Below are 17,587 nucleotides of genomic sequence, written 5' to 3' on the forward strand. Positions count from 1 at the left end.
ATTACTTGAGGCCAAGATGTATGTACTTTGCTCAGTGTGTTTAATTATTGTTTAGAATAACTAAATCCAGTAACTACTGCCTAAATGTGATTCTCTATATAAGATTCTTAAAGGGAAACTTCAAGAGACTAGGAAAATTGGACATTGCCTTGTATTCTATGTTCTTGAACTTGGCCAATGATTATACATTTACATTTTTGACTGACACATTTTTGTTTTCCATTAGATGTATTTCTAGTTTCAGACTTCATTGCACCTCATTAAATGTTCTCTTGAATGAAGATGTGGAATGACTGTGATCTACACTCCTCTCTGCAAGCTTCCCCTCCCTGGGAAGGCCTGCACACTCCCAAGACCTCTCACGGTTCACAGCTCCCAGCTTGTGCCATCAAACCCCTGCAACTCATCCAGAACGCTGCACCTCGCCTGGTGTTCAACCTTCCCAAATCCTCCCATGTCACCCGCTCCTCTGCACACTCCACTGGCTTCCAGTCAAAGGTCACATCCACTACAAGACCGTGGTGCTTTCCTACGAAGCAGCAAGAGGAACTGCCCCTCCCTACCTTCAGGCTACGCTCAAACCCTACACCCCAAACTGAGTTGAGGTCTGAAAACCACGTCTCAAACCCTACCTCCTTAGAGTATCTCAAATAATACCACCAATAATTGGGCATAAGATCAGCATTGGGCTGCCTGTGTAAACACATCCTAAGGATGTCATAAGTAAGTTTCCATTATACTGTATGTCTGTACTGCAATGGATTTTCTGAAAGAGACAATAACAGCGATGTACTAAAATAATGTCACTTTATTCCACACTTTCTGCTGTTGTTCACTTAGCATTTTGTGTGGATTTTTATCTTAACACTGGACCCACAAAAAACACCTCCAATAAGTCAGAATTCAACATCAAACATCCTAGATATTGACAGAAGGCATAGATCAGTGCCATATTACCAGGGCTATGGCACAAAGGCAAATCATTTCATTAAATAAGAAATGTAACAACAACAATAACAGTCATACAGTATTAACAATTATAATACACCTTTCGAGGGGTGGGGTTAAATGCGGAAGACACATTTCAGTTGAAGGCAGTCAGTTGTACAACTGACTAAGTATCCCCCTTTCCCTTTTCTTTTCCCTTTCCTTATGCCAAAACAGATGCACAATTCAGCTTTCAGTTCAGACATGGACAGCTCTGACCTTCAATAAGTCCTGTGTGGGTGGGTGTTTGTGTGATCTTGCTAATGGTGGAACTGTGTGCAACTGGCAATGTAAATTCTCCCTTTTGTGTTCCTTAAGCTGTGAAATGATGTGTCTGTGTGTGTTTGTGTATATACACCATGGAACAATTTAATGTGTGGGGTGTACTAATTATAGTATCCTGGCATTTCTGGATGGGGTCTGGCTCTGCAGGGCTGTCCATATTCTTTGAGAGGGGATTTGAGAAGTGTTCTGTTTGGGGGAGGGGTGGTGTTCATGGCGGAGTTGGTGTTTGGGGTCAGGCTGCAGGTTCCCCAGCGTCCCCCTTGGTTTTGGGTTCCTGCCACCAGTCTGCTACGAAGGACTCCTCGTAATCTCCTATCCCCTCAAACTCAGCGTCAGGGGGGGCCGAGGGAGAAGCCACCTCCTCTGGACTCACCACATCCTGCCAAGGAACACAACACTGAGTTAGAGACATACAACACATCTACACTTCAAGGTGAGGCTTGATTTCACTTGGCAGACATCTCAGGGATATATTTCTAACACATGTTGTCATCATTCTCACACTTTCTTTGCCTTTCTCTTGGTTCTTATTTTCTTTCCCTATGAATCTCTCACTACTAGTGCATGCTGTAATTATCTCTCCCTTTCTTTCTCCTTCTCTGTCCTCCTCCCCCCTCTCAGGTCTAAGCTGAGGCTGTGTGGTTAGCTGGGAGGGGCTGACCAGAGAAAAACGCATGTGGCAGGGCCTCAGAGGCCGACACCTCCCAGCTACATACCACACTCCACTGTCGGAAAACACAACGCCCCTCCCTTTCAATCTCAATCTCTCTCTCTCCATTTCTCTCCCTTCCAGCTACTGACCCTCTTTCAACCTCTATCCATCCCACTCTCTCTACAGTAGTCTCCCTCATAGATCCCCTGTAGTCAGAATCAGAATCAAAGTAAACACTGTGATTGACTGGTCCCTTCCCCCCACTTCTTTCCACCTAGTTGATTCAAACACTTTGCCGCTCATTTTTCAGTCACCTCCCACAAAACAAAATAGCATACTAGCTACTGTACCCAAAAATTGTTTTGCACATTGGAAATATTCTCAGCAGCCCAGAACCAAATTCTCGCCAGATTTGAAGCGAACCAGCCAATTTATTACAGTTTGTTACTTCTGAGTTTGGTGCTTCTGTCCAGAATTTGTCCTGCACATAAAAATGGGTTTCCTCTGTTACTTCCATCTCCACCCCTTTGCGGGCAAGCCTTACCTCATCATCTGTCTGTAGGTAATTCAGTGCAAACTCCAGCATTTCCCTCTGCTTGGTCGTTTGGTTAAAGTACCTCAGTGCCTCCTGCGCAACAAACGTGGTGCGTCAATATCATTGGTTGACTCAAGATGCAAGGAGAACACAAAGCTACAGTTCAAAATTGGTTTTAGCTCTAGAAGACGAAACATTTGATGATGTTTCCCTTTATTTTAATGCTCATTTTCCCTCCAGTTAGCATATCATGGAGTATCTACAGTACCACTAACTCCATTTGAAATGATCACCGTTTCAAAAAGGCCTATACGTTTCAGGGAGCTTTGTTGGTTTTATTTAATTGATGGCGTTGCAGCTGCTGTAAGTGCTGTACTGGTAGGGCATAACCAAGAAATTATAGGACCTAATCCTTTTTAATTTGAATATAAAATATTTGAATTGACCACCTTTGTAGGGAGTTGGTGTTCACACCATAGCTATATGTTACAGCTTTCCTTTTCTTGTTTCTTCGTGGAGCTGTGGTGCTCCATAGCATATTTTAGTAAGGAAACAACAGCTAGACCATACCCCAAATCTGAAACTATTACACATCTTGTTTGGAATCAGGTTCAGGAATGAGGTTCATCTGGGTAAAGTTTATTACCATCATTCTAGATCAGTGGTATTCAAACTTCTTCAGCCAGAGCCCCATTTGTTTCCGCCAGAATTTATGGGGATCCCACCCCAAAATCTGTACATTTTGATTTTTACATCAAAAAATAACCTTTAATTGATTGCATTTTCATCTCTTACCAAAATGAAAAGAAACCAATAAATACATTTACTCAATATTTCTTTCCCCTTTTTCCATTATCTTTCTCCAAAACGTTTGTATATTGTCCCATACAACAACAACAAAAATTGGCCATCCCACTGCGGTTCCCAGGGTCGCGACCCTGACTTTGAATACCACTGTTCTAGATGATGGTTCATATTAATCAGAAATGACATGTTAAGTCCTGACAGGGCACATCGGGATGCTGAGTTGGGCGTCAAGGTTATATCAAATAATCTGGTTACTCACCGGGCGAGGCAGGAAGTGCGTCTCCTCCAGGCCCCACTGTTCTCGGTAGAAGCGGTAGTACACCATGTTCTGCTGCATCACCTGATCGTTAGCGTCAAACAGCATGTAGCTGGCCGCACACGGAGCCGCGTTACGCACGTCGTTCACTGCACAGAGGGAGGGTGGGTCATCTGACAACGGCGTAACAACTTGAATAGTTGCTGTACTATTTTGGTCATGAAATGCAAGTGCAGTAGAGTTTGGAGCTCTATTGAGGTGTGACACTTTCATGTCCTTACGTTTATAGTAAGCAAACTGGAGGTAGTGGTACATGGTAGCCACAAACTTTTCCACAAAGAAACCACCGACGTTGGGCATCAGGTTCTCCTCACACTTCACTTTACACTTCAGAACTTCTGTGTAGAGATCTGAGAGAGAGAGAGAGAGAGAGAGAGAGAGAGAGGAGAGAGAGAGAGAGAGAGAGAGAGAGAGAGAGAGAGAGAGAGAGAGAGAGAGAGAGAGAGAGAGAGAGAGAGAGAGAAGAGAGAGAGAGAGAGAGAGAGAGAGAGAGAGAGAGAGAGAGAGAGAGAGAGAGAGGAGAGAGAGAGAGAGAGAGAGAGAGAGAGAGAGAGAGAGAGAGAGAGAGATTATACTGCTATGACCAGAGTCTCTGCCCTCTCAATAGGGACCATGAGTAGATGGGGATTTGTCAGACACTCACCTGCCAGTGTAGGGTAAAAGTCTTTGTACTCTGTGACCTCATATGACCCTTCGCAGCTTGCCAGGCAGAGGTCGTACATTTTGAGGTACTCCGTAGTGGCCTGCTCCATGTCCCGAGCACTGGCGCTGAAATCTCCAGAGTTATACAGTTTCACAGCCTTCAGGAACACAGGCTGGAGTACAGAAAGGACAAATCAAAGTGTTAGAGACACTAGACATCGGCTGAAAGGACAACAGGCAGGGGTCAGAAAGGACAGCACAGTTAGAGACAATAGATATGTGCTGAAGGGACATAGCACACAGTTGCAGAACAACAACCAACATTTGAATAGAATTCAAACCTACATTCTATTCTGATACTTTTTTCTAACAGAGTTGTGAAAAAATACTGTAGTATGTTTCTCCGCCATTCATGTTTAGATTGAGAAAGCCATCGATAACATACTAACCAACACATATTTTCAATGAATAGTTCTAGTACTGTGTTCAGATGGGACTTCGCGCTTCAGCAAACAAAGGAAAGGAGGGGTGCAAAACAACAATGACAAAAAAACATGAGAATGGCTTACCAAGAAAATCTTCCAGTGCTCCAACTCCTTTTTATCTCGAATTAGTTATTTTGGAAGTTTTTCATGGACAGCCATTCTCATTAGTTCTAGTACTGTGCCAGGCGATGGGTATCAGAGCTAGTTGTGATGTGTATGGGGGCTGGTTGTGAGCTGACCTCACACTGACCTCGTAGGGCCGCTCCTCGTGGTCGATGAGGTACTCGTCCAGCTCAAACAGGGTCTTGTAGTAGTTCATGTTCTTGGAGATAAAGGGGTCTTCTGGGTTCTTCTGGAGGAACGTGTGGGCCGCTGACACGGCCCTCTCTATGTTGTTTAACTGTGGGAGAGAGGAGACACAGAATGTATCATCATTATTGTTATGGGTCATATAGGGTCCAGTAGTCTTGATTGGTCGGTCTTGGCTCTCTGGTAGTTGGTGTCATTGTTGTCTATAGACACTATCTCTCGTTCTAACGAATGCCTAGCTGAAGCAAGGGGTTCTCTGCATGCAGCAGGTCTTGCTAACACTAGTTAGTCCTCAGAGAATAGCATGACTTCTAACCTCAAATCACCTCACCAACTGCTAAGAGGTGTGCTTCAGCCACTGACTCAATGTGGCTTTAAGGCATGTGCTGAAATGATCAACTGTTAATCAACACTTTTGGCGGTAAGAAGAATACTGTATGCCTATATTCAAAGATTACTATGTGGTAGCTAAGCCTGGCAATTGTCAAGAACCCATGGTGTATAGATTCAAACTGTGACCTTGGTCTGTCTTATGGAGGAGGGTTTTTGGAATACTGCTGTATATCTGAACAAGTGAAGACATTGGAGAATGCTCTTAACAGATCCATGAGATCACCGTTTGGCTGACACACGTGCCTGGAACACCTATGAGAACGTCTGGATGTGAATAGCATCGAATAGTCCCGCAATATGCAACTTTTCAGGGAAGTCAGTAACCAATATACACAGTCAGTTAGGAAAGCAAAGGCTAGCTTTTTCAAACAGAAATTTGCATCTTGCAGCACTAATTCCAAAAGGTTTTGGGACATGGCGAATAAGAGCACCTCCTCCCAGCTGCCCACTGCACTGAGGCTAGGAAACACTGTCACCACCGATAAATCCAATTTCAATAAGGATTTATCTACGGCTGGCCATGCTTCCCCCACCCCCCTCTCTTCCTAAAATGATCCACCGCCATTGTTGCAACCCCTATTACTAGTCTGTTCAACCTCTCTTTCGTATCGTCTGAGATTCCTAAAGATTGGAAAGCGGCTGCGGTCATCCCCCTCTTCAAAGGGGGAGACACTCTAGACCCAAACTGTTACAGACCTACATTTGAAGTCGGAAGTTTACATACACCTTAGCCAAATACATTTAAATTCAGTTTTTCACAATTCCTGACATTTAATCCTAGTAAAAATTCCCTGTCTTAGGTCAGTCAGGATCACCGCATTATTTTAAGAATGTGAAATGTCAGAATAATAGTAGCGAGAATGATTTATTTCAGCTTTTATTTCTTTCATCACATTCCCAGTGGGTCAGAAGTGTACATACACTCAATTAGTATTTGGCAGCATTGCCTTTAAATTGTTTAACTTGGGACAAACGTTTCGGGTAGCCTTCCACAAGCTTCCCACAATAAGTTGGGTGAATCTTGGCCCATTCCTCCTGACAGAGCTGGTGTAACTGAGTCAGGTTTGTAGGCCTCCTTGCTTGCACGCGCTTTTTCAGTTCTCCCCACAAATTTTCTATAGGATTGAGGTCAGGGCTTTGTGATGGCCACTCCTATACCTTGACTTTGTTGTCCTTAAGCCATTTTGCCACAACTTTGGCAGTATGCTTGGGGTCATTGTCCATTTGGAAGACCCATTTGTGACCAAGCTTTAACTTCCCGACTGATGTCTTGAGATGTTGCTTCAATATATCCACATAATTTTGCTTCCTCATGATGACATCTATTTTGTGAAGTGCACCAGACCCTCCTGCAGCAAAGCACCCCCACAACATGATGCTGCCACCCCCGTGCTTCATGGTTGGGATGGTGTTCTTCGTCTTGCAAGTCTCCCCATCTTTCCTCCAAACATAACAATGGTCATTATGGCCAGACTGTTCTATTTTTGCTTCATCAGGCCAGAGGCCATTTCTCCAAAAGGTACAATCTTTGTCCCCATGTGCAGTTGCAAACTGTAGTCTGGCTTTTTTATGGCGGTTTTGGAGCAGTGGCTTCTTCCTTGCTGAGTGGCCTTACAGGTTATGTCGATATAGGACACATTTTACTGTGGATATAGATACTTTTGTACCTGTTTCCTCCAGCATCTTCACAAGGTCCTTTGCTGTTGTTCTGGGATTGATTCGTACTTTTCGCACCAAAGTACGTTCATCTCTAGAAGACAGAACGCGTCTCCTTCCTGAGCGGTATGACGGCTGCGTGGTCCCATGGTGTTCATACTTGCATACTACTGTTTGTACAGATGAACATGGCACCTTCAGGCGTTTGGAAATTGCTCCCAAGGATGAACCAGACTTGTGGAGGTCTACAATTCTTTTTCTGGGGTCTTGGCTGATTTATTTTTATTTTCCCATTATTACAAGCAAAGAGGCACTGAGTTTGAAGGTAGGCCTTGAAATACATCCACAGGTATACCTCCAATTGACTCAAATGATGTCAATTAGCCTATCTGAAGCTTCTACAGCCATGACATCATTTTCTGGAATTTTCCAAGCTGTTTAAAGGCACAGGCTTACTGTATGTAACCTTTTGACCCACTGGAATTGTGATACAGTGAATGATAAGTGAAATAATGTCTGTATACAATTGTTGGAAAAATTACTTGTGTCATGCACAAAGTTGATGTCCTAACCGACTTGCCAAAACTATAGTTTTTTAACAAGAAATTTGTGGAGTGGTTGAAAAACGTGTTTTAATGACTCCAACCTAAGTGTATGTAAACTTCTGACTTCAACTGTATATCCATCCTGCCCTGCCTTTCTAAACTCTTCGAAAGCCAAGTGAACAAACAGATCACCGACCATTTCGAATCCCACCGTACCTTCTCCACTGTGCAATCTGGTTTCCGAGATGGTCACAGGTGCACCTCAGCCACGCTCAAGGTCTTCAACGATATCATAACCACCATCGATTAAAAGACAGTACTGTGCAGCAGTCTTCATCGACCTGGCCAAGGCTTTCGACTCTGTCAATCACCGTATTCTTATCGGCAGACTCAACAGTCTTGGTTTCTCTAATGACTGCCTCGCATGCTTCACCAACTACTTCTCTGATAGAGTTCAATGTGTCAAATCGGAGGGCCTGTTGTCCGGACCTCTGGCAGTCTCTATGGGGGTGCCACAGGGTTCAATTCTCAGGCCGACTCTTTTCTCTGTATATATCATTAATGTCGCTCTTGTTGCGGGTGATTCTTTGACCCACCTCTACGCAGACAACACCATTCTGTATACATCTGGCCCTTCTTTGAACACTGTGATAACAAACCTCCAAACGAGCTTCAATGCCATACAACACTCCTTCTGTGGCCTCCAACTGCTCTTAAATGCTAGTAAAACGAAATGCATGCTCTTCAACCGATCGCTGACCGCACCCGCCTGCCCGACTAGCATCACTACTCTGGACGGTTCGGACTTAGAATATGTGGACAACTATAAATAACTAGGTGTCTGGCTAGACTGTAAACTCTCCTTCCAGACTCATATTAAGCATCTCCAATCCAAAATTAAATCTAGAATTGGCTTCCTATTTCGCAACAAAGCCTCCTTCACTCATGCTGCCAAACATACCCTCATAAAACTGACTATCCTACCAATCCTTGACTTTGGCAATGTCATTTACAAAATAGCCTCCAACACTCTACTCAACAAACTGGATGCAGTCTATCACAGTGCCATCCATTTTGTCACCAAAGCCCCATATACCACCCACCACTGCGACCTGTTGGTTGGTCCTCGCTACATATTCGTCGCCAAACCCACTGGCTCCAGGTCATAAGTCTTTGCTTGGTAAAGCTCCGCCTTGTCTCAGCTCACTGGTCACCATAGCAATGCCCACCCCTAGCACACGCTCCAGCAGGTATATTTCACTGGTCATCCCGAAAGCCAACACCTTCTTTGGCCACCTTTCCTTCCAGTTCTCTGCTGCCAATGACTGGAACGAATTGCAAAAATCACTGAAGTTGGAAACTTACTTCTCCCTCACTAACTTTAAGCATCTGTCACGACTTCCGCCGAAGTCGGTCCCTCTCCTTGTTCCGGCGGCGTTCGACGTCACCGGCTTTCTAGCCGGCTTTCTAGCCACCGCCGATCCCCTTTTCATTTTCCATTTGTTCTGTCTTTGTCTTATCACACCTGGCTTCACTCACCAATCACTTGTTTATTATTTAACCCTCTGTTCCCCATGTTGTATTTGTGAGTGATTGTTATTTGTTACGTGGATTATTGTCAGGCATTGCACTTTTGTTATAGACTGGGTTTTTGGCACTAGTATGTGTTATGTGCTGTCAGTTGGTAACCGGTATTAAAGTGCACCTGTTTATTATACTCCGCTCTCCTGCACTTGACTTCGCCTCCCATATACACACATTACAGCATCAGCTGTCAGAGCAGCTTACAGGCTGCAGCTGTACACAGCCCATCTGTAAATAGCCCATCCAACCAACTACCTACCTCATCACATATTTGTTTTGGTTTTTCTGCTCTTTTGCACACCAGTATTTCTACTTGCACATCCTCATCTGCACATCTTTCTTTTCATCTGCACATTTTTCTACTGTGTTATTGATTGTATGTTTGTTTATCCCATGTGTAACTCAGTGTTGTTGTTTCTGTCGCACTGCTTTGCTTTATCTTGACCAGGTCGCAGTTGTAAATGAGAACATGTTCTCAACTGGCCTACCTGGTTAAATAAAGGTGAAATAAAAATTTTAAAAAATAAAATCGAGACAGATGAGAGCATCCAGAGGTGATGACCTGAGAAGATGCTTTCCAATGGAGGAGTTGGCTTGCCTGAGGAAAGATTCCAATTATAACACTCACGTGTGCGCACAGGCCGCAGAAATTGTTGCACACGTATATTTTACGCACATTCCAATGGCACTAGTGTTTGGCTTACTTTCACTTCAAAAGTAAATCCTCTTTATTTTGAACACTGTTGATTTGCCTGCTTGGTATTCTGCATCATAGGCCTACGTGTGGTGTTTGCTTTGGTATAAAATAATAAGACGATTGTTCTTATTGGGGGACCGTTTAACGGGGCGCTGTTAGAGAGACGTGGCATGTGTGTTCAACTACTGAGTTTGCAGTATTCTCAACAGGTGGGCTGAGGAAAGTCTACGAAAAACTTTTTTGTTTCACGCTTGTGTCACAGTCTTGCTCATGGAAAACAAGCTACTATGATATTTCATTCGAAGTATCAGGCTATGACAGTAGCCTATGTAAATATCGTCCTGTTACGCATTAGTTACTCATATCGTGTAATAGGTGTACCAGGACAGGTTGTTACAATGATATAATATTAGAATTAAGAATTTATTCCACATAAGATTCTTACAAATAGGCCTATTATCTACTAAAGGGAAAAACCACTGTGACCATGTCGACCGTTATTTGTAAACCGTTATTTGGATATCTTACCCTAAATGTATTTAATGTCCAGCAGAATAACTCTTTGATCTCACCTGGTAGTAAGCATATTGTATGTACCGGTAGGGTACCCTCTTTTCAAAAGCTTCCAGAACATCTCTCTTTGGGTAGGCTACTGTAAACACTGGAAAGTGTGTTTTGCACTTTTTAAGGCACGAAGCTCGGAGTAAGAAATGCTGCATGATGCGGAGACTGCTGTCCGCGAAGAGGGTATCATTGTCCCGACTGACAGTGCTACAGTTCTGGCTGCAAAACGCTTCGCTGTCTTTCAGGAGCCGGTGAAGACGCAAACTCAATTCCAGGTACTTGATGCTGTCCCTCCAGTTCTGCGCTCCATACTGGTCTAGAGCATGTCCATAAGCAGATTCAAGTGGCATTAGATCGTTATGTGGGAAACTCTTGAAGCTATATTTCTCATACTGGGCTTCGACCAGAAGCGGAGCGACCAAAACTACACAGAAACAAAATGAAAGCCAGGTTTCTTTAACGTTTGTAGGGGCCATTATGCTTATTCTCTATCATGCCCTCCGTTTCTCCAACCAAACACGATTTCGGGATAATTTCTCCAGGGTTTTCTTCACCAGTGAATGGTCATGTCTGTTTGCACGTACAGAGCCTTGGCCAGGCTTGGAGAGACGGAGAGGAGGGGACAGAAAAGTCAGGGTTCTTCTGCAGGAGTTTCACAGGGAGTCAGTCGGAGGCAGTGATTTCGGGTTTAGATTAGCCCCTGGGTCATAACGCCCTCATGATTTTGGGGATAACATTGACCAAGTTACGGGAAAATACAACAAAACTTTTAATGATTTAGCATTTTGATGGGCCGATGGAAGGTCCTACATTATTTTTAAAAAGTTATATAACTTTTTAAAAATAATGTAGGACCTTCCATCGGCCCATCAAAATGCTAAATCATTAAAAGTTTTGTTGTATTTTCCCGTAACTTGGTCATATATATATATATGGAGGAAATATATATGTGGAGGAAATGAACACACTGTAAAATATGTAAATATAGCACATGTATGACTGTGTGGTGGTCTAATAAGGAATATGCTATTATTTCCATATTTAAACATCTAAAGCAAATACTTTTTCACAGATTCGACAACTCTTCATTGTTTTTTTGCATGGGTAGGTTTGTTGGATCTACGAACATTCCAGCAAGCATGTTTCCAGATGAGATGGTCATGAGAGGGACGTGCTTTTTTTAATTTTGAACAGTGAAAATATGAGCAGAAAATTAACATAGCCCATTGTAAATGTTAGATAAATAACAATTCATATTTAAATAGAGAAGTAGACCAAAGGTTGGAATGTAGGACCTCCGAGAACATCATTCTGGGCCTTTCTTTCCGACTCAGCCAGATGGGCGCCTCCCGGTTAAACGAGCTTCTCTATAGAAGCCTGTGGGGTATTCCCACACAGTGCAAATAACTTCCGCTCACTGTCTATGTTCGATAGGCATTCAAATAATAAGGCTTTGTAAATAGTATAGCACAGACGTTATTACATAGTAGGCTATGCTTTAAGTCGGCTTCCTCTGGCTTGCGCTCGAGTCAGATACCTAGGCCTATTATATGTGGCCGAGGGCTACTTTACACGTTTACAGAATTCCTCTAAAGAGGAGGGGGTGAATTGGATGCCACACACCTCCCCCTTCTGAACGAGCAGAAGCTACGTCCGCACTTCTCTCTTTCTGCATCTATAGACGGTAGCCAACGGAGAAGTCACGGCGAAATCATCCGTCTGTTTCTCATACTTTAACAAAACACCAGAGAATACGTTTATAATGGAGTCAATGTTTGCGTTAATTTTGCTCTGTGTAACGGGAACCCATGTAAGCAGTAGCCCGGGCCCGTTAGAAGACGTGGTTATTGATCGGTATGACATTCCAAGAGTTTGTCCCAGAGAAGTGCAAACGGGAGATTTCGTCCGTTATCATTACAACGGTACCTTCACCGACGGCAAGAAGTTCGATTCCAGGTAAGCTACGACGCACGACTCGCTTGTATAGGTCTATTGACATAGTGCAGAAGAGCATCAAGGCAGAGCAAGCCTATCTGATTCCTGTGCAAATAAATTCTGTGCTGGCTGGTGGACATTTTCGTTTAACTATGGTCTCACGCAGTTGGCCTGTTGCAGACGTGTCCTACCACTACATTTGCAGCCCCTCTAAGCAACCATTTTGAAACTTTTTATGGAAGACCGTGCGCTTCATAGATACATTGTAACTTTGTCCCTGAGCTGTGCATTTTTGCACAGATACACTGTAACTGCCGTGTGCGTTGGTGCGTGTCATGCGCATCCTCGAACGAGGCCTATGTGGCGCTCTGCACAATATCGTTCAATGGTGTTTACTACTACGAAATGCCACGCACACTCAAAGCAAAGACGAACAGCTGCATTCAGTTGGTTGATAGGCTAGGTGAGGCTATATCTTAAAATGCATTATTTTGGCCTGTTTAGTTATTATACCATGGTCTACTTTTGTGTTTTGTTCATTAATTATTTCATTTTTTTGCACACAACCCATTCAGATATGGTTAGATACATGGTTTACAACCAGTTAAAATGAATATAAATAGTCTAATATAATAATAGGAATAGAACAGAATAACTTGACTAGACCCCGCCTACCATTGAAAGAAATATAATCTTTGTAATCTTGAGGAATGTCTCTTCTATTCTCTCCCTCTAACCTCTCTTCTACCATCCCCCCTTTCCAGTCATGAACGTGGTGCACCCTTCAGTGGGCAGGTGGGACTGGGGCGTCTCATCACTGGTCTGGACAGGGGAGTTCAGGGCATGTGTGTCAATGAGCGCAGAAAAGTTACCGTCCCCCCACACCTTGCCTATGGAAGCATAGGAGCAGGTAACAACTCATTACATTCTCTTATATGACCTTTACAGTTTACATAGGGCCTGGCGCCAGATGGTGTGCCCTGTACAAACTAAATTCCACATATAGTTATCCTCTGATGTTGGCCCCAGTCGTATATTCCAGTGGCACACAATGAATTCCCAACCTGTCTCTCTCTCCTAGGTGATGTGATCCCTGCTGACACTGTGTTGGTGTTTGATGTGGTTCTGCTCGACATCTGGAACACAGAAGACAAGGTCCAGACACGCACCCTCAGCAAACCTGAGAGCTGCAAGCGCCTCGTGGAGGCTACTGACTTCATCCGTTATCACTACAACGGCACACTGCTGAACGGCGTGCCCTTCGACTCCAGGTGAGGTCCATATCTAATCTGGAAAAGCAGTCATGCTGTATTTGTGTGCGCGCGTGTGTTAACCCGTTCCGTCCATGTCTCTTTCAGCCACTCTAGGAACGGCACCTATGACACGTACGTGGGCATGGGCTACCTCATTAAGGGCATGGACGAGGGTCTCATCGGCATGTGTGTGGGAGAGACACGCACCATCATCATCCCACCCTTCCTGGCCTATGAGGAGAAGGGATATGGTAACTACTAGTAACCACTGTTTATAATCCCTAGCCTATGAAGAGAAGGGATATGGTAACTACTAGTAACCACTAATGAGTTGAGTTGCCTCTGCCCATAAAAACAACGTCCTCTCTGGGCAGCTTTAAAAATAAAGTAAAAATATGTTTGATGTCCTCTGTGCCCATATGAATAACCCCTATGATGTAACTGGAATGATTAGATAGATGTTCTTCTATGTTTTTGTTTTATTATTTCACTGCCATACTGTGTTCCATCTTGTCTAGCCATCTTGTCTCAAGATTATCCTCAATGGTTTTATTAATGTGCATGTATGGCTTTTTCAAGTTTATGTGTGCTTGTTTTTTAAATGGTCGAATTAATAAACTAAACTTAAACTATTTATAACCCCTAGCCTATAAGGAGAAGAGATATGGTAGCTACTAGTAACCACTGTTTATAATCCCTAGCCTATGAGAAGAAGGGATATGGTAAAACTATATATAACCCCTAGCCTGGGCTGATAAACACAGGAAGTGTATAGTAGGCTACATAGAGTTTAGAGTCTAGAAAGGTTTATTCAAGTGTCACTCCACAACAACAGTTAACAAGACATATTGGGGCGGCAGGTAGCCTAGTGGTTGGACTAGCAACCGAAAGGTTGCAAGATCGAATCCCTGAGCTGACATGGATAAAATCTGTTGTTCTGTCCCTGAACAGGCAAATGTGTTCCCAGGCTGTCATTGAAAATAAGAATTTGTTCTTAACTGACTTGCCTAGTTAAATGAAGGTCAAATAAAATAAATATTACAGATTAAAAACAATGTTGTGGACCACCCCCTCTGAGGAAGTAAGATTTGCATTGGGCTGTGTATAGATCATATAATTGACTCTAAACACCCATCCTCCTCTTCCAGGCACCGTGATTCCATCCCAGGCCACTCTGGTGTTTGAGGTCTTCATGATTGACCTGTTCAACCCTAAGGATGACATCACCGTGGTGGTCAAGGAGGTGCCTAAGACCTGCACCCGCAAAACCGTGGTGGGAGACTACATCCGTTACCACTACAACGGCACCTTCCAGGACGGCTCTGGCTTTGACACCAGGTAGGAGCGTGTTTAGTACATCTACTGTCAAACCAAGACTAGTGTGAGTGAAAGCGCGCATTGTAAAGACTGACTCTAATTTGCATTTACTATGTTTCCTCTTTCTGCAGCTACCAGCGCAACAGCACATACAACACCTACATTGGCATGGGCTATGTGATCCAGGGCATGGACAAGGCCCTCCAGGGGTTGTGTATAGGAGAGAAGAGGCGTGTCATCCTTCCTCCTCACATGGCCTATGGGGAGAAGGGAACTGGTGAGTATGTGGCTCTGTGGCATTGGCCAAAGGTTTTGGGGTGGGAGGAGTCAGAGTAGCATTTGCATGTCTTACTGTCCAGTGCCCACGCTGAGTCATGTCCCTACTCAAATTCAAATTCCTTTCTTCTCTTTTTTTCTCTCCTCCTCCCCCACTCTAGGAGACCTCATCCCTGGCTCGGCCGTCCTGATCTTCGACATCCACGTTATCGACTTCCACAACCCTAAAGACCTCATTGAGATCAAGGTGACCAGCAAGCCCAAGAAGTGCAACCTGACCAGTGAGGTGGACGACCTGATCCAGTACCGTTACAACTGCTCCCTGATGGACGGCACCCTGCTCTACTCCTCGTGAGTAGGAGCGCCACCTGTCCATCGCACCGCCATACTGCAACGCCACACTGCAACGCCTGACCCAGTCATGTAATCTAATCATCCCTGGCTACTTGTCTGACTGATATCACTAGGCCTCCACGCCAACAGGCAGGAAGACTTATCAGCTACTTATGTTGTGTAGAAATGAAAATATATGATACAAAATATAACCAAGATATAGAAACCATCCATATCTATAACTATATACTGTATCTTACATATTATATACATCTTACAACCTAGAACGTATAGGGCTACATACTTAATTCCTACTGACTGATAGCACGTCGGAGCATCGGCGGGGCCTTGATCAATATCTCCCTCCTCTTCCAGGGACCACTATGAGAATGCCCCCATCACCACCCTGGGAGCCAACAAAGTGATTGAGGGTCTGGACGAGGGCCTGAGGGGCATGTGCGTGGGAGAGAAGAGAGTGGTGATCGTCCCACCCCATCTGGGACATGGAGAAAATGGAGGTGAGTGAATGAAATAATCATGATCACTTTCATCTTGAAACCCAGAACCAAATCCTGCGTGGCGATATCTTGCATTTGGACATTCCATTATTCTGACACCGTTTCTATGTCTCTCATCATGCTCTCCCCTCCCATGTCCCTGCAGCCAAGGGCGTTCCCAGCAGTGCCGTGCTGCACTTTGAGCTGGAGCTGTTGGACCTGCAGAAGGGAGTGCCTGACGGCTACATGTTTGTGTGGCTGGGGGACAGCCCAGATCCCCTGTTCCCTGCCATGGACCTCAACAAAGATCTATCTGTCCCTCTGGAGGAGGTAAGATAACACACGTCAGACATCTAGCATGATCCATCAATCAAAGTCAGGATTCACCCAATACATTCTGCCCTTTGCTTGGTAAGGCACTGGTGCTGGTAACATCCTTGTGTAGGTCAGGACAACAAGTCAGGTGATCATCTAAAACTGCAATTATTCTTCAAATGATGTAGCTCTTGAAAGGACACCTCTCATATTTCTCTCTGCTCTCCCTCTCTCTAGTTCACAGCCTTCATAAACATCCAGGTGGCAGAGGGCACAGGTCGCCTGAGGCCAGGGATGGATGCTGACGGCATCATCAAGGACATGTTCAACAACCAGGACCGCAACACGGATGGCAAGATAGTGGCTGAGGAGCTCAAACTGAAGGTGGAGGAGGATTCTGACAGGGCCAGACATGAGGAGCTGTGAGGGGGTACAGTCGAGCCGGGCAGAGGGGTGTGGGGACGGAGAGAGACACAACAGACTGACAGAATCTATGCAATTAGGGGGTTACCAACTAGTGGAGCTCTTAAATACATTTTATTATGTAGAAAACACAGAAGGTTGGTGGCATTTTAATTGGGGAGGAAAGGCTCATAATAATGGCTGGAACGTACGAAGTTGAATGGTATCAAACACATGGTTTGATGCCACTCCATTCGCTCCGTTCCAGCCATTATTATGAGCCGTTCTCCCCTGAGCAGCCTCCACTGGTTGAAAATAACCCAAAATGGTCCATACTTATTTAAACGAAGGACTGCTTCCATGTGTTGTAAATTGCCTTATGAAAATGTGGTTCATCTATACTTTTTATAAATAACTTATTCTGCAGTCTTGCATCATTATGTTTTAAAAAAATGTTTGACTCAGACACATTTTGCTAAAAGCACTTTCATTGAACTACCTTGTCAGCCATTTGGGATGGTCCTTCTTCCCAGGATGCAATGCAGTTGGCTTCAAAATGGCTGATAGGAATAAATGGCTGTCTCCCACCCCTCCCCTTCTTCCCAGACATGAAAATAATGTTAAGACTGTAGGTTGTATATTTTAAGAGTGGCTATTTTGTACAATACAAGATTTTTTAAGTGCCTTGCATTGTGGAACATACATCACATAATAAACAACATCTGTTTTTCTAATAAAAACCTATAAAAAATGCATTGTTTCCTGTGTTTGGGATCCATGTCCATTGTCTAGGGATTGTGTA

The 17,587-nt window shown here is 44.1% G+C and overlaps 2 protein-coding genes across 2 annotated transcripts; one reads left to right on the top strand and one right to left on the bottom strand.

Moving 5' to 3' along the window:
• Nucleotides 1-790: 790 nt before the first annotated feature.
• Nucleotides 791-11,103, bottom strand: LOC106601010 (endoplasmic reticulum protein SC65). The gene is made up of 7 exons (XM_014192853.3): nt 10,466-11,103; nt 4,960-5,109; nt 4,226-4,397; nt 3,804-3,932; nt 3,526-3,671; nt 2,469-2,552; nt 791-1,651 (listed from the first exon to the last, which is right to left on the bottom strand). The coding sequence occupies exons 1-7, from the start codon at nt 10,931-10,933 to the stop codon at nt 1,505-1,507; spliced, it is 1,296 nt and encodes a 431-aa protein (XP_014048328.1). The 5' UTR covers nt 10,934-11,103; the 3' UTR covers nt 791-1,504.
• Nucleotides 11,104-12,099: 996 nt separating this feature from the next.
• On the top strand, nt 12,100-17,538 carry LOC106601011 (peptidyl-prolyl cis-trans isomerase FKBP10). Its single transcript, XM_014192854.3, has 10 exons — nt 12,100-12,413; nt 13,157-13,302; nt 13,474-13,663; nt 13,751-13,896; nt 14,794-14,983; nt 15,094-15,239; nt 15,400-15,589; nt 15,947-16,089; nt 16,235-16,398; nt 16,621-17,538. The coding sequence occupies exons 1-10, from the start codon at nt 12,220-12,222 to the stop codon at nt 16,807-16,809; spliced, it is 1,698 nt and encodes a 565-aa protein (XP_014048329.1). The 5' UTR covers nt 12,100-12,219; the 3' UTR covers nt 16,810-17,538.
• Nucleotides 17,539-17,587: the final 49 nt, after the last annotated feature.

This window comes from Salmo salar, chromosome 03 (genome assembly GCF_965601325.2).
Source record: "Salmo salar chromosome 03, fSalSal1, whole genome shotgun sequence".
In the NCBI taxonomy this organism is placed as follows: domain Eukaryota; kingdom Metazoa; phylum Chordata; class Actinopteri; order Salmoniformes; family Salmonidae; genus Salmo; species Salmo salar.

Coding starts and splice junctions, on each gene's coding strand:
- LOC106601010 (XM_014192853.3), bottom strand. CDS start 10,933: ATGGCCCCTACAAACGTTAAAGAAACCTGGCTTTCATTTTGTTTCTGT. Junction 4,398..4,959: donor ACGAGGAGCGGCCCTACGAG/GTCAGTGTGAGG, acceptor TCTGTACTCCAG/CCTGTGTTCCTGAAGGCTGT. Junction 1,652..2,468: donor ACCTACAGACAGATGATGAG/GTAAGGCTTGCC, acceptor GTTCCTTGGCAG/GATGTGGTGAGTCCAGAGGA.
- LOC106601011 (XM_014192854.3), top strand. CDS start 12,220: ATGGAGTCAATGTTTGCGTTAATTTTGCTCTGTGTAACGGGAACCCAT. Junction 13,303..13,473: donor CTATGGAAGCATAGGAGCAG/GTAACAACTCAT, acceptor TCTCTCTCCTAG/GTGATGTGATCCCTGCTGAC. Junction 13,664..13,750: donor GGCGTGCCCTTCGACTCCAG/GTGAGGTCCATA, acceptor TGTCTCTTTCAG/CCACTCTAGGAACGGCACCT.